Raw genomic sequence first — 15,307 nt, 5'->3', positions numbered from 1 at the left:
AAGACACGTCCTCAGCCCTGCTCGTTATTCACCCTTCTCCTAAATCCAGGCCCGAGGCAATAAAAAGAGACACTTAGGACTGAACTGGCTGCTGCCATCATGCACGGCACAAGGAACGAGTAGCCAAGGATCTCGGGATCAGCCTTTCCTCTTACCTGGGGGAGACGCGGGTTTTCAGGGCAGCCTTCTCCGAGGGCTGCTGTTTTGGGGTATTTTGGAAGAAAATCGGTGCACGGGCCGTCGCGGTCGGCTCGGGGCTGCAGCTCCGTCCCCGCCGCCCTACCATGGAGTTAAGAGGCCGTAAGCGCTGACAGCGCAGGGCAGCTCCGGGTGTTTAATCCCAGCTTGGGTGTCTAATCCCGACCAGGGCCTGAGGACGGGCCCATCCCGGGGGTCAGACCTGGCACAAACAGCACAGCTGAGCACGGCTAAACTCAGCGCACGAGTGGCAGCAGCAGAGGGAATTCTCTGCTTCCCAGCATCCAGCCCGGTGCTGGTTCTGCTCTCTGATCCCTGTTTTTTTCCCCCCTGCGTTTGGGATTGAATTAACTGTCGGCAAAGGGAGGTGCAGGAGGGTTCCCCAGGGCTGGGGAACTCCAGCCTCTAAGGAAACAAAGCTGGGAAATGCCAAAAAAAAAAAACCTACAAAAGACAAAACTTTCTCAAAACCACCTCCGCACTGATGTGGTGCTGCGTTTTGGGGTAAAAAAGAGGTGGTGGGAGGGAGAAGTGAAAGGGGCCTTGAAAGGGGAAGCAGAATGGAGGCTGCCCTGCTGGGAGCTGTTTTTTGGGGATGATGGTGGCAGTGGAGGTTCTGCTCCGACCCAGGGGATGGAGGAGCAGAAGGATGGGCTGGAAATAGCAGAGCTGGAAGGAAGGGATGGAAGGATGTGAGGATGTAAATAGCAGAGATGGAAGAATGGAGGGCTGGGAGGAGGGAAAGATGTGAGATGGAAGCCTGAGGGGATGGAGGGATGGAAGGATGGAGGAAGGGGAGGACGGATGAGTGGAAGGATGGAGGGATGAGAAGATAGAGAGGGGAGGAGGATTGAAGGTGGAAGGATGGAGGGATGAGAAAATAGAAGGAGAGAGGGGAGGAGGATTGAAGGTGGAAGGATGGAGGGATGGGAAGATCGGAAGGATGGAGGGCTGGAAGGAGAAAAGGGTGGAGGGATGAGAAGATAAGGATGCCAGGATTGGGTGGAAGGACAGAGGGTTGGAGGGATAGGGATGGGAGAAGGATGGAGGAGGCTGTGAGGAGGGATAGAATGGAGGGATGGGCAGAAGGGCACTGGAAATACTGCAGATGAGGGAGGGATGGGGGAATGGGAGGGAGGGAGGAGAAGGGGCGACCGGGCAGAGCCGGCGCCGCGGGGCGGGCGCGGGGACGGGCAGCGCCGGGGCCGCGGGCGGGCTGCGCGCATGCGCACCGCGCCCCTCCACCACGGTGGCACCGCCGTCGCCAAGCGCGCAGCGCCCGCCCCCTAGCGACGGCGCGGCGGCGGCCAATGAGGAGCGGCGCGGCGCCGTGATGGGCAGGCGTGGCCCCGCCCCGCTCCCCCCCCCCCGGCGCGCTCTCCTCACGGCGGCGGCGGCGGCTCCATTTTCTCGCGCTCCCGCGGCCCCGCAGCGCCCCGGCTCCTCCTCGGCCCCGGCCGCCGGAGACACCCCCAGAGACCCCGTCCCCGGGCCCCGCCGCCATGAACGAGGAGTACGACGTGATCGTGCTGGGCACCGGCCTCACGGTGAGGAGCCGCCGCCGCCGCCCGGGCCTCGGGCCTGGCGCTGCTGCGGCAGCGGCCGCCGCCCTGACGGACCCCGCCGCCCCCCTCCCCCTCCCGGCGCTCGGACGCCTGGGCCCTTTCTCCTTCCTTTCCCTTCACCTTTATCCTCATCCCTCCCTCTGGGTCTTTTCCTCGCACCTGATGGAGGCCCCCCCTCTTGCCCTCCCCCCCCCCCCCCCTCGGGACGCCTGGGCTCAATCTGTGACTGACGGACACCCCCTCCCCCCCATCATTGATGCCCGGACGCCTGGGCCCTCCACCCTGCCCCATTTTTGCTAGGACCGTGTCCTTTTTTTTTTTTTTTTTTTTCTTCTTTTCCCCCGCCCCCCCCCCCCACCGTCAATCCATCACCTTATTATTGTTGCCCCCTCTCCCCATCACTGACCTCTGGGCTTGGGCGCCTGGGTTCTTTTCCCCATTTATCGTTGAATTATCAGCGTAGCGCTCCCCCCCTTGCCATATTGACACCCCCCCCCCCCCCGCTCATTTACTCCCCACCCCAGGCTCAGACTCCTGCATCCTTTTTCTCATCCATCGCTTAATTATCGCAGCACACCCCCCCTGACAGCAGCCTCGGACGCCTGGGTCCTTTTTCCCATTCATCACCTGATCATCACCCCCTCCCCCATCCCCGGAAAAAAAAAAAAATGTCATTGACCCTTGGGACACCTGAGCTTGGCCACCTCCCGCCTCGGACACCTGGGTCCTTTCCTCCATCCCTCCCCTTATTGTAGCATTTTCCCCCCGCCCTCTTCCCGGTTCGGGTTTTGTCATCTTCCAAGCCCCGGGCTCGGATGAATGGGATATATTGGGGTGCCCCCCCTGCTTTCCCCGGACTCCTGGGCCCCCTCCCATTGCGGCTCCCAGGAAATGCGGTGTTTTGCTGATGGTGGTGGGGGAGGACAATAAAGCTCCAATGGGGATTTGCAGCCTCGACCTTCTCCTCTTTCCCTGCTTCTCCCCAAATCCGAGCGGTCCCTCCCGTTGTGCCCCATGGATTTTCCAGCATAGGGGGCAGCCCCCCGTTCCCCCCTCCTTCCTTTGCAGCCTCCTGGCCAGCCCTGACTGCAGCAGGAGGGGGATGGGAGGCGAGCGCTGCCTGTCACATTTGCCCGATCCCCCCGCAACCCTCCCCAAAACCTCCGTCGCCTCCCCGAGGGCAACTGGCAGCAACCCGGGGGCTCCGGGGAAGGAGGATTTGGAGGGGGGACGGGGACACGCGCGGCGGCGCCGGCGCTTTGTCCTCTCGCGCAGGATGCAGCCCGCGCCGAGGGAAAATGGCAGCGGCGCCCGAGGCATCAGCGGCGGCCGCTCGCAGCCCTAACGCGGCACCACGGGGCTGGAAACGCGTGGAGACGCTTTGTCCGCAGGCTGGGGGGGAAACGGTTCCCGTATTCCGGCCTTTCCTGCTGCTCCTTCCCCGTGGCAATGGGGGCAGGTGGCTGCACAAAGAGATACCTCCGGGGCTGGCAAGGAGCGCTTATTTTCTCCCTCCTGCTGTTTCCCTTCTTCTCCGTGATGGCGGAAAAAACAGGATGGGGTGCGGAATAAAACGTGTCGGCTCTGGGAGTGTCGGCACGGCTGCTGCTGGGGGGAAAAACCCAACTTTCCTGGTCGTTCTCATTCCTTTCGCTCAAGGCTGCTCCTTCCAGCACCAAAGCATCTCTCCCCTTTGATAGGGGAGGCTGTGGCCCGTCTTAAAACCTGTATCTGGCTTAACAAAGCGGGGAAACGAGACTTTTCGGGAGATTAAATATAATGAGCTTCCACGTAACGACTTTGCTAGATGAGAGCCGCATTGAAATGTTAATTTATGCCTGGGTAAGCGCCTTGCTTGTCTCAAACTGACAGTGTAAATTTGACAAAAGGTCTCTACTGAAACCGCTTTTAAGGCAAACCGATGCTAATGATGGACATTCGAGCTGAAAGGGACGTTTTGGCCGTATTTTGGGTGTTCTGACCAAGCTCTGGAGATTGAGAAGTGCAGGAGCACCCAAAGCGCTCCTGGTCCAGGTGACACGTTGGGAAGTGCCCAATGCCCGAGCGTTTTGGCTGATATGTCAAAGCTGAACCCAGGATAGGCTTGAACATGGTTACAGGGTGGCTTTTGTCATCTGAGGAACCTGGGAGCAGAGGGACTTGGAATCTTGGCCTGTGCTGCTGTGATTTGACTCTGGTACCGTTACCTGCGGAATCAAATTTCCTGAGGAAAGGAGCTGTGAAGCGCTGGGTAAATGTGCCCAGTAGCTGCTGTCCCCTTCCAGAGAGCCTCAAACCTTCTTGAAGCACCCAATGATGTTCTCTACCACCCTTAGAGTCGGTAACAGAAACCTTTTTCCTTATAGCAAAAAGGCACAAAGAAGCTTTAGTGTAGGCGTCCCGTCCAGTAACTTGTAATCAAATGAGTTTTGTCGTCTTGACTAAGAAAGCCCAGAGATAGTTGCCCAGTTTGCTCCTCAAAAGCCTCTCTTGATGTTGTCCTGGACTAAAATTATCGATTTGACATTTCGTTCAAGTTGTCACAACAAGCTTGGTATCCCCATCTGCATCAATTTACCATTTTTGATCCACCTGGAGATATAATAAGGAATATTTCAAGTGTCCTCCAAGCGCTAAAGAAGAGTCAACAGAGTCTTTGGACTGGACTTAATCTCTGAAAATATTTTCCCTTCTGTGTGCTAATATGAGACCCAGTTGCAGTGCTGAGCTTGTAAGGATGTATCTTAGGACGAGGGGAAAGAAAATCCCGGCACATCCTTAATCCTGAATTACTGCTGATAACGACCTTGGGAATTTCGGAGCAGCGAGCCGGGCTGCCGAACCACGAGTCCTGCAGCAGGAGATGGTGGTGGGAACGGCTCTCCCACATTGCTCAAGCCTCCGTAGCTGTAAAATCCTTGGCTTGCGCTCGCTGCGTGCTCCTTGCATTGTAGATTAGCCAGCCTCTTCCTCCTGCCCTACTGCACAGACTTGTTTTTAATCCAGCGTGTTGAGTGACACACTGGGAGCATCCATATTTTTTATTTGCAGACTTGTCTCTCCTTTTCACCTTCATTTACACCTCTGTGGGCGCAGACGCCCCGGAGCTTCTCACTGCCGCGAGCAGGAGGGCCCTGTCTGCCCCTTGCTTGAGCCCTGAGCAGCTCGGGCCATTTGACATGGACATTTAGGGTGATTCAAGGGTCCTTGTTCACCAGGGTACGTGAACGCCGTGTTCCTGTTGGGCTTTCGCTCTTTGCAGGCGCTATTTCACCGAGCAGGACTTCTTGCTTGCCTCAACACGCTGGAGTCGTGCGAATCCGTCGCTTGGTGCGATCCTCCTTCCCTAGGGAAGCCCTTCGGTTCAAAATGCATCCAACTGCACAGGCCCTGCTGCTTAAGGAGCCTAAATAAAGACTGTCAACACGACAGCGACTACCAAGGGGCAAATTTGCCCCTTGCATCATCCTCCAGGACTACCAAGGGGGCAAATCTGCCCCTTGCATCATCCTCCAGCGCTCGGGGATTGCCCAAGCGCCGTGAGTAACCGCAGGGCCCTGCTTGCTGCGCTCCGAAGCGGATGCCGCGTTCCCGTGGCAGGAGGACCGGGAAGACACTGATCAGCTGCTGTCCGTGCTGCTCGTCCTCGTCGCTCTGCAGAAGAGCTTGATGTGCCAAAGCCTGCTCTGAAGATGGTGATTTTCTTGCTAAACGCTTCATACGGAGTTCTCTCCTCCCGAGCTGTTAGATGTAATGATGCTGCCCCAAGTTTCTGTTCGAGACTCCTCAAACTGCTGCTTCGCTTGGAGAAAATCCATCCAAGCTTCCTTCTTGCCTCAGTTCCTGAGACCTTTGGTGATCCAAAGGTCTATTCCTGGTCCATTGGCGCATGCAGGGGAAGCGCCGCTGGTCTTAAGCAAGCATGGAAGTTCAAACACCAGTACCTCTCACTTATGCCTTTCTCATATATATAATTATATATAAATATTGCCTTTTTAATGGATTTTTAGTGAATTTGATGGCTCTAAGTTTCTGATGCACATTGTTCTACGCTCGCTGGCATTTACATCCAGGTTATGTTGAAACCAGCCTGTATCCCCAGAGCTTTCTCTTGGTGCACGTTCTTTGCTATTTTGTGGCCAACAGGAGCAGAGTTTCACCAGCTTTTGTGGGATTTATAACATAGAATAGTCGGAAAAATCAGGTTTGAGCTCTGAAGCTTCTGTGTTCCTGCAGCTGAAATCGCCTCCAGCCTTATCTCTTGGGTCATGGAGCCTGGAAAATGAACAGCCTAAGTGACATGATGGCTTTTGGGGCAGTTCTTGGATGTGGCGCCGTGTCCCAGCAGTTGCCAGCAGAGCCCTAGGAGGGATTTCCTCCCTGGGAAGATGTGTCCCATGTTTTACAGCTACACTGAGCTGCAAAGGGAAGCAACTCTGAGAGGCCCACGTGGGATTTCTGCTGGATGCGGGAACCTGGGTGATGTAACTACCCTGTTAAATGGGCCCTGGATAAAGTAGCATTGTAATAACTCCAGCTGGGTGCTTCTATCAGCCCTAACGGGTATGAAATGAGATTGAAAAGGCCCCTGGGGGCTCTTAGGGCTTCTGTTGGTACCCAAATTCACCCAACTGCAGTCTGGGCAGGTGGGAAATGCATCAAGTGGCGAGCGAACTATTTGGAGAAGATGGGGCAAGAAATGCCTTGAAGCTTCCTTAAATGGAGGAAGGAAATCAGCCGACAGCTGGTGGGATGATGCAGCTCGTGAAGCTTTTACGGCAGCTCCGGGTTTCTGGCTGATAACTTCTTTTGTTTGGAAATGCTGGTCAGCTTCCTCAGGGCTCTACTCCAACGTGGAAGCTGGCAGTTCCCGACCACCATCTGGCAGCGTTTTGGAGGATGTTCCGGGTGGAAAAACAAGGCCACGGTGAAGACAACCAGGCAAACCAGAGCCTGGTGAACTTGGTTTAACTTAGGTTGTTCTGGCTAGTGCTGATACGTTAATTCCCCAAGTAAATCATTAACGTTTCTCATGGGTGTCGTAAAAGCCGTTGGTGCTGCAGACACTTGGGTGCTTTCTGATTCAGTAGCCCCCTCGTCCAGGGTTTGCTGTGATGGTCCCTGTTTGCTTCCCGCCGGGAGAAAGCGGAAGAGCCTCAAGGAGGGATTTGGAGGATCATGTGGATTTGGAAGGAGCAGCTGATGCATCGTGGAGGGGTTTTACATCAAGGGCTGCAGCGGATGCCAATGACAAAGGGAGACATTTACCAGAAAGACATTAACATTTTCTAGGAGCACGTTCCTCTTCCACAATGACTTCAGGGAAGACTTGTCCATTGCAGCCTGCAAGAACAGCAAGTCCTCGGTGCCCTCCTGTGCGAGCACACGTGGAAATGGCAACTATTTTATAAAACCAGGCATCATCCACAGTGCTGCAGATGCTGTGACACTTCAGAACCACCTCTCTGAGAGCTGCTACACGATGGGTTGCTCTCAGGCAGGGGAATTGAAGATGACTGTGGAGCTTCTGACTTTCCTTGATGCCGAGAGCTGTTTCTGGAGTAGGATGCACAAGTTGTTTACACAAAATATCAGGGGAGGCTTTTCACTTTCTAGTTGTGGCTTGGCTGCGCGCACTAAGTGTTACCCAAATTGGCTAATGTTTCCATAATGTTGTTTGAAGCAAGGCCGCTCTGCACCGCCGTGGGAAGTGACACGAGGGAGGAGATGGATGCAGAGTGGACCTGAGCGGGTCCCGAGGAGATGGAGCCCTCGCAGGGAGGCCAAGCTCTGCTTTCCCCGAATGAGCAGCTCCTGAACGTGCTGATGTTTCCCCCGTGGCATCTCCTGGTGGCCGAACGGCTTGAGGTGCTGGGTGTTAACAGACAGAAAATGCGAGATGTGGTAGAGACCTGTGAATTAGATAAATGTGTGCAGAGGTTGACGCTGAGTGAGAGCCAACTCTTAGGTGTGATCTCGCTGGAAAGAGCAGAGCACGTAAGAACAGTCATTCATGTACTCCTGTGATCAAGCAGTTCTGAGCGGGCAAGTTTCCAAGCTTTTGCTAGGCTGTTTGGTTCAAAAATGCCAGAGCTGGTGTCTGGCTTAGTTGGAAAGTCGTGTTTTAATGGGAATTTAGCCATGTGAATCCCACATTGGCTCTGAGAACTTGGGCTCCTCCAGGATTATGTCAGCCTCTTAGTGTGGGATTCCTGCTGGAATGGAGACCCGGATGCAGGTAACTTCTCCTTTGCATCTTCTGATTTTCTCCTCTCTCCCTAGGAATGCATCCTCTCGGGTATCATGTCAGTGAATGGAAAGAAAGTCCTTCACATGGACCGTAACTCTTACTACGGAGGGGAGAGCGCGTCCATCACCCCCCTGGAGGATGTAAGTACTGGGGTGACACCTGCTTGTCCTCTTCCTCTCGGGGGGATAAGGGGCCTGGACTTCTTGCTGGATTCACAGTAATTATTTTAAGGGTTTTTTCTTTTACTAAAAGATTGGATAAACAAAATAATGCTGCTTGACCCTTACTGTAAGGATGTGCTCTGTGCATCTCATCAGAAGTCAAATTTAAGTTAAAAGGTTGACAGGAAGCTTGATGCAAAGGGCTTATGACCAGCTAGGGATTTAGCAGGCTGAGAAATGATACCCGCAGCCATTTCCTCTGCTACAATTAGTCTCATTCTCTCCAAAGCTCTACAAAAGGTTTAATCTACCAGGAACTCCACCGGAATCCATGGGACGGGGAAGAGACTGGAACGTGGACCTAATCCCAAAATTCCTTATGGCTAATGGTAAGCAACACCGAACCTCCAAACCTGCCCTGTAAACTTAGCCTAGGACCTTCAGCCTGGGTTAACGTTCAGTGCTGTAATCAAATAAACAGCCCTTCAGCTATCTCTTGTCGAGGCACTAATTAAAGAGCTGCTGAAAGCTCATTTGAGATGATCTGCATGCAGGGCAGGTGCCTGTGCCAAAAGAACCGCACTCTCCTCCCGAGGGTTGTTTTGGCTGCGAATCTCCCAAACCTGGGACTCGGTCGCAGCTTGACATGTGCAGCAGTGTTTGAAGGCACAAACAGCTGTTTTTCAACGTGGTGTTTTAGAGGAAGCGCTCGATTTCTTGGCTGGAGCTGATGCTGTGAACCTGTTTGCTTCTTCCATGGCCTGGGAGGAAACGCTTGTGGGGACAGCATCCCTCTGGGTGTGTAACCCTGGGTGGGGACAGGTAGGAGGGCAAATATTGACTCCAGCTGCTTGCCAGCCAGCGACTAATTGGTGGTGAAGTGGCTGGACAAGTAGTATGCAGATTGTGCTACGTGGGAGTAACGAGCATAGGGACCTGTTCTGCTCCATAGACGTGACCTCGTTTGTCATGTTGAATCCGCACAGAGTGACAAGCAGCAGCCTCCTGCAGTGGGTTGACATCCTGCAAGGTTGTTTTTCCTCCAGGCTTTCCTGGAAAGGGGAGTAGAGATGAGGAAGCTGTCACCTGCCTGTCAGCAAGCCTTAAAACTGCCCCAAACGCATCCCAGCTGCTCCTTACGGTGTAGGAATGGTGGGAGTTGGTCGTGATGCTGCTTTTGGAGGCTTGGCAGAACCAACTCGTCTTGACTTTCAGCCTTGGTGAGGCCACATCTGCAGGATTGTGTCCAGTTCTGGGCTCCACAGGACAAGAGGGATGTGGAGCTGCTGGAGAGAGGCCAGCGCAGGGCTACGAGGATGATCAGGGGCCTGGAACATCTGCCCTATGAGGAGAGGCTGAGGGGGCTGGGCCTGTTCAGCTGGAGAAGAGAAGGCTGAGAGGGAACCTGAGCAGTGTCTAGAAGTACCTCAAGGGAGGCAGTGAGGAGGATGGGGCGGCCTCTTTTCACTGGTGGCCACTGACACAACTAGAGGAAATGGCCACAAACTGAAACACCAAAAGTTCCACAGGAACTCAAGGAAAAATTTCTTCCCAGTGAGGGTGCCAGAGCACTGGAACAGGCTGCCCAGAGAGGTTGTGGAGTCTCCTTCTCTGGAGATCTTCAAACCCGCTTGGACGCAGTCCTGTGCCACGTGCTCTAGGTGACCCTGCGTGTGCAGGGGTTGGACTAGATGATCTCTAGAGGTCCCTTCCAACCTTCACCATTCTGGGATTCTGTGACTCGTGGCCCCGGAGCAGCTGTTTGACTTGTGCCAACCCCCCCTTACAGGTCAGTTGGTAAAGATGCTGCTCTACACAGAAGTCACTCGCTACTTGGACTTCAAGGTGATCGAAGGAAGCTTTGTCTACAAGGGAGGGAAGATCTACAAAGTTCCTTCCACTGAGGCAGAGGCCTTGGCATCCAGTGAGTAGTTTGACCCACCTCTGTTTCCTTCCATCCCCAAACAAAGGCAAGACAGGTCTCCAGCACCCCAGTGTCAGGATTTTCAGTCTGCACTTGTGTAGGAAGGAACTCTTAACTGTGCTCGTGTGGTGCTGTCTGTGCGGACTCCATTTCTGTAACGAGCTGTGCACAGCCTTGGATTCCTCTGCCTCTCATCTGCCTTCAAATACCACTTTGCAGCGCGAGCCTTGGGCTCCCCAAACCTGGGATTTGGGTTTTCTGGTAACTTAAAAATGGACCTAATGAAGCTGCCTGATCATCTGCTGAGAAATGGGCAGGGTTTTGCTTCCCTGAAGGGTTGTGCTCGGGGATTATGCTTCTAGATTTGCCATAAATATTTAATGCACGGCCCTTGTCTGACAGAATTATATGTGAAAAACGTAGCAGTTGTCAGGAGGTGAATTGCAAGGACTAACTCAATACCGTGTCTCGCACAGTCTTAATTGCTGCAGTCTACTTATATTTCAGTTTTGAGATAGTTCTGATCATTCATAAGAGTTCTGATCATTCATAAGAGTTCTGATCATTCATAAGAGCATGGGGGGTGTCCAAGGCCCCCTGCTCTAACATTAAGGGTGGTGGGTGGCAGGGTGTAGGTGCAGGCTCTACCTGCCCCAGCCCGGGGTTTACCTTGCACTGAGCCCAGCAGAAGTTTTTCCCTAAGCTTTCACACATCCAGCAACTGGAAATAGGGTAGGAACGATTTCTGCGCCTCTTTTCATACTCTGTGGAAATGGATGGAGCTGCTTCTGGGTCCTGTGCGAGTTCTGACACAATAACCTGGGTTTTTTTAGGCTTAATGGGCTTGTTCGAGAAACGTCGGTTCCGGAAATTCCTAGTGTACGTTGCCAACTTTGATGAGAACGACCCCCGAACTTTTGAAGGCGTTGATCCCAAAAAGACCACCATGAGGGACGTGTACAAGAAGTTTGATTTGGGCCAGGACGTCATTGACTTCACGGGCCACGCGCTGGCGCTCTACAGGACCGACGAGTGAGTCCCCGCGCGGGCGGTTGTGAGGGCAGCGTCAGGCGCTCGCGGCGGGCGGCTGTCAGTCGGCGCCGAGTTCTGGAATGGAGCTCTTAAAATAGCATCCTCTGCTATGTGGGCTGCTGGGGTTAACAAATTACCTACTTGGAGTATTTCCGAAGGAGGTTTTCCAGGGAAAAGCTCGCAAGGTGCAGCTGGAAGGTGGGAAGTAGATGTTTTTGCTTCTCTACACGTGTTCTGCTGTAAGACTCTGACACGTTGCACGTTTTGTAACTCCCCTCCAGCTACCTAGACCAGCCGTGCCAGGAAACGATCAACAGGATCAAGCTCTACAGCGAGTCCCTGGCTAGGTACGGCAAGAGCCCTTACCTGTATCCACTCTACGGCCTCGGAGAGCTGCCCCAGGGATTTGCAAGGTGAGAACTTCATTTCCCCGTGTCCAGGATTACGTGGGGGCTGCAGGTCCCCTCCCTTACGGGAGCTGTAGGGGTTGCCTGTTTGTGGAAGGAGAAGCTTGGCCATGGTCGTGTCCTTGGACCCGGTGCCATCTGCTCTAACTCCATTAAGTGCTACAGGCAAATTCTGATGTTTCAAGCTGAAACGAAGCCATCGGTGTCTTGTCCTGGAGCCCGTTTATTACCAGAGCTTAGACCTGAGTGCTCGAGGAGCCTGTTTGGCACTGGGTGGAGGGGCAGGTGTCGGAGTCACGGACGGGCGTCTGCGGCGCGACGCGGCGGTAGGAGCATCCGCAGGGCCTGAGGCTAACGCGGGGCTACCCTTGCAGGCTAAGTGCCATCTATGGAGGCACCTACATGCTGAACAAGCCCATCGAGGAGATCGTCATAGAGAATGGCAAAGTGGTGGGCGTGAAATCCGAAGGAGAGGTACGGTGCCTTGGGGTTCTTTCGCATACTCCGTGCTCAATAATTGCCCATCGTGTCTCTCCAAACTAAGTTCTCAACTGTTGTCCCTTCTGGGTGGCAGCAGAGAGGTGACAATCTGTGCCCTGGAGTGATGTGCCCAAGTGCGAGGCATCCAGAGCCTTCGGATGGGTCCAATTTAACCTCTCACTGTTAAACACATTCTGCTGGCAAACTCGGTTTTTAACCATTTGGTTCAATCTTGACTGCAGCAAATTACGGTCCTAGGCTGAAAGGGGTGGGCACTGGGGTGGTTAAAGCTTAATTATGAACCCAGTAATGGAAGCAAGTGAGGATGGGATCCATCAAGCAGCTCTAAGCTGCTTGGTAAGAGCGATGCGCTGCGCCTTGGCTTGTCCAGTGAAATAAAACCCTGATGCCACCGGGGTCCTTGGATCTTGTGGACTTTCCCCTGAGGTCCCCAGGGTTCTGCTGGGTTGAGCTCTCCCCAGATGAATTCTCGTGCTCGTCTCTCTTGGCAGGTGGCTCGCTGCAAACAGCTCATCTGCGACCCCAGCTACGTCTCGGACCGCGTCACCAAGGTCGGCCAAGTGATCCGGGTCATCTGTATCCTAAGCCACCCCATCAAGAACACGAACGATGCCAACTCGTGCCAGATCATCATTCCACAGAATCAGGTCAACCGGAAATCGGGTGCGTGAGGAGCAGCGGCCGCCGGGTGCGCGCGGATCTCTTGGCACTCGGATTAAGGCAGCGCGTGCTGCACGGCCTGGTTCTGTGTGTGCTTTAAGGGTGCAGTGAAACGAGTGTCGAAGAGGAAAGTGCTTTTTTAGCCCTCCTCCTGGTCAGTGAAGCCCCTCTGGGGCCCGTGACGGTGGAATGAAGCTTTTTGACCCCCAGTGCCTTTGCTCATCCCTTTCCGAGCGCTCCTGTCTCCCGGCCTTGAGCTCAGCGTCGCTGCTGCTTGACGCAGCTCCTGGCACCCTTGGGTGCTGCAACCTTCCCGAGGAAGCAGCCCCAAACTGGCTGCGCGGGGGAATTGCCTCCTGGCGCAGGTAGCTGCGTGGATGTAGCCCTGCAGAACCCTTGTCCCAGACCAAGGCGAGCTTTCCAGGGATCCCTGCTGGCTCTCAGGAGCCCTCGGAGCTACGGATCCGAGGAGGGGCTGGATTGGAAGCGGCGGTCGTCGCGGGGCGCGCGCTCACCCGCCCTTTGCCCCCGCAGACATCTACGTGTGCATGATCTCCTCGGCGCACAACGTGGCGGCGCAGGGCAAGTACATCGCCATCGCCAGCACCACCGTGGAGACCGCGGACCCCGAGAAGGAGATCAAGCCCGCCCTGGACCTCCTGGAGCCCATCGAGCAGAAGTAAGTGCTGCCCTTCCCGCTGCGGGCAACGCCGAGCTCGGGGAATATGCCCCGAGGGGTGCTGGAAAGACAAAATCCCTCTGGATTTAGGCTGGTGTTTTCCACCCCAATCTGCTTGCCTGGTGTGCCAGCATTGGGCAGAGCTTTTCCCTTGTTCTCCCTCATTTTTACATCGATGCTGCTGCTCGGGAAGGCTTTAAACCCCTCTGAGGCTGCTCGTTTTCCTTCCAGGTTCGTCAGCATCAGCGACCTGTTTGCGCCGACCGATTTGGGAACGGAGAGCCAGGTTTGTAAGCGCGGAGCGCGCGGCGCGGCGCGCGGAGGGAGTGCGTCCCGCCGCTCACCGGCCCCTTCCCTTTGCAGATCTTCATCTCTCGCACCTACGACGCCACCACTCACTTCGAGACGACGTGCGATGACATCAAGGATATTTATAAGAGGATGATGGGATCAGAGTTTGACTTTGAGGAGATGAAGCGCAAGAAGAACGATATCTACGGGGAGGAGGAGCAGCAGTAATGAGAATCTCTAATTAGGAGAAATTAAATCGGCTAATATGAATATATAAGGAACTTAATGAACACTGTATGAAATTCAATATTGTAAGGCCTGCTTTTGTAATCCCATCTCTGAGAGATTGAAGAGTACTGCACTGGTAATGTTCCCCTTTTGGATATCATGTGTTAATTATTTCATTCTAGTAGGGCTGCTGTCCAGAATCTGGCAAATTACTGACTGATTTAATGACTAACCTTGTTAAGTGGGGGGGAAAAAAGAGCCGACTGGACTTCTTTTGCGGACTTAGACATTGGTGCAGATTGGAATAACTCATTGACAGCTGTGTCTTACCTTGTATTTTTAATCATTTGTAAACATACTTCACAATTATGTGCTTCTGGTGAGCTAGTAACCGTGACGGTTGTCACTCGAACCTGTTATCAAGGAAAATAGAAACTGAGCACTCCATTATTGTGGACAGCATCCCTAGAGTCTCTCCCATCAATCTAACTCTGTGGCAAGTTGTATTATGGACAAAGCCCACATCTATTGTAGCAGCAACTGTTGGCATAGTTCTGGGCACAGGACTTAACCTCCACTTTCAGCTTCTCAAACTTGTTTACATCGGTTGGGACACAGCTGTGCCTAAGGCTCCTTTGTGTTTTAATCTAATAAAATTGAGAGAACAAATTACAGAGCAGGCAAGATGTGAAAGTATTTTCTGTACCCTAGTGGCTTCTCGGACGGACCAAACTGCGCTGCGGTATCGGTATGACAGAGCCTGTGCTTCTTGTGTCTCCTGAAGGCTCCAAATGATTTCTGTACTGCGAAGTAAAGCCAAATTCTGGAAACCAGTCCCGGGCTCTGGTCTGATTCACTCGGGCGCTGCAAGCAGCATCTCCGGAGCCTCCGCCTGCCAGGGCGGCCCTCGGAGCGGCTCCCGCTGGGAAACACAGGCTCTGGCTTCCTCCTCTGGCCGGGACGATGCCTTGGGCTGCCCTTCCTCCCTGCAGGGGAGGATGAGGGAGCAGTTGGGGTTGAGTTTCTCTCGCTCCAAGCGCCTGGAGGCTGCTGTGCCGGCCGCTCCGGTTGCTGCTGTTCATCTTTCCTCTTCCCAGGCTGCTGCTGCTCAAGAGGGAACTTCACTTTCGGGTCACATCCCGCTCGTGGGCTCGTGGTCGGCCCAACCTCGGCCCTGGGGGTTTCTTCCCTTCCTCCCTGCTGCCCTTAGGGGCTTTCAGGGCTTCCTCTTGCCCGGCGCCCCCGGCTGCCTCCCCTTGGGTTGGTTCACGCCACTTCCACAAGTGCTGCCTTTGCTGCTCTTTTAAAATACACACGTATAAATTTCTGATTTATACATTAAAAGGGAAAATTATCGTCGTTTCCCTCCTGGAGGCCAAGCAGGAACCTCCCATGGATGGAGCAGGAGCGC

General features: G+C 54.2%; 1 protein-coding gene across 1 annotated transcript; it reads left to right on the top strand.

The window, feature by feature from the left end:
• Positions 1–1,570: 1,570 nt before the first annotated feature.
• Positions 1,571–14,729, top strand: GDI2 (GDP dissociation inhibitor 2). The gene is made up of 11 exons (XM_088531814.1): positions 1,571–1,745; positions 8,046–8,153; positions 8,464–8,563; positions 9,964–10,098; positions 10,932–11,130; positions 11,412–11,543; positions 11,912–12,011; positions 12,530–12,701; positions 13,233–13,377; positions 13,609–13,663; positions 13,741–14,729. The coding sequence occupies exons 1-11, from the start codon at positions 1,701–1,703 to the stop codon at positions 13,894–13,896; spliced, it is 1,347 nt and encodes a 448-aa protein (XP_088387940.1). The 5' UTR covers positions 1,571–1,700; the 3' UTR covers positions 13,897–14,729.
• Positions 14,730–15,307: the final 578 nt, after the last annotated feature.

The sequence above is a fragment of the Tinamus guttatus genome, unplaced genomic scaffold (assembly GCF_059628265.1).
Source record: "Tinamus guttatus ecotype Peru unplaced genomic scaffold, ASM5962826v1 Tinamus_guttatus_pri_ptg000434l, whole genome shotgun sequence".
Classification (NCBI taxonomy): domain Eukaryota; kingdom Metazoa; phylum Chordata; class Aves; order Tinamiformes; family Tinamidae; genus Tinamus; species Tinamus guttatus.
The sequence above is the reverse complement of the archived record's forward strand: the minus strand, read 5'-3'. Positions and strand labels throughout refer to the sequence as shown.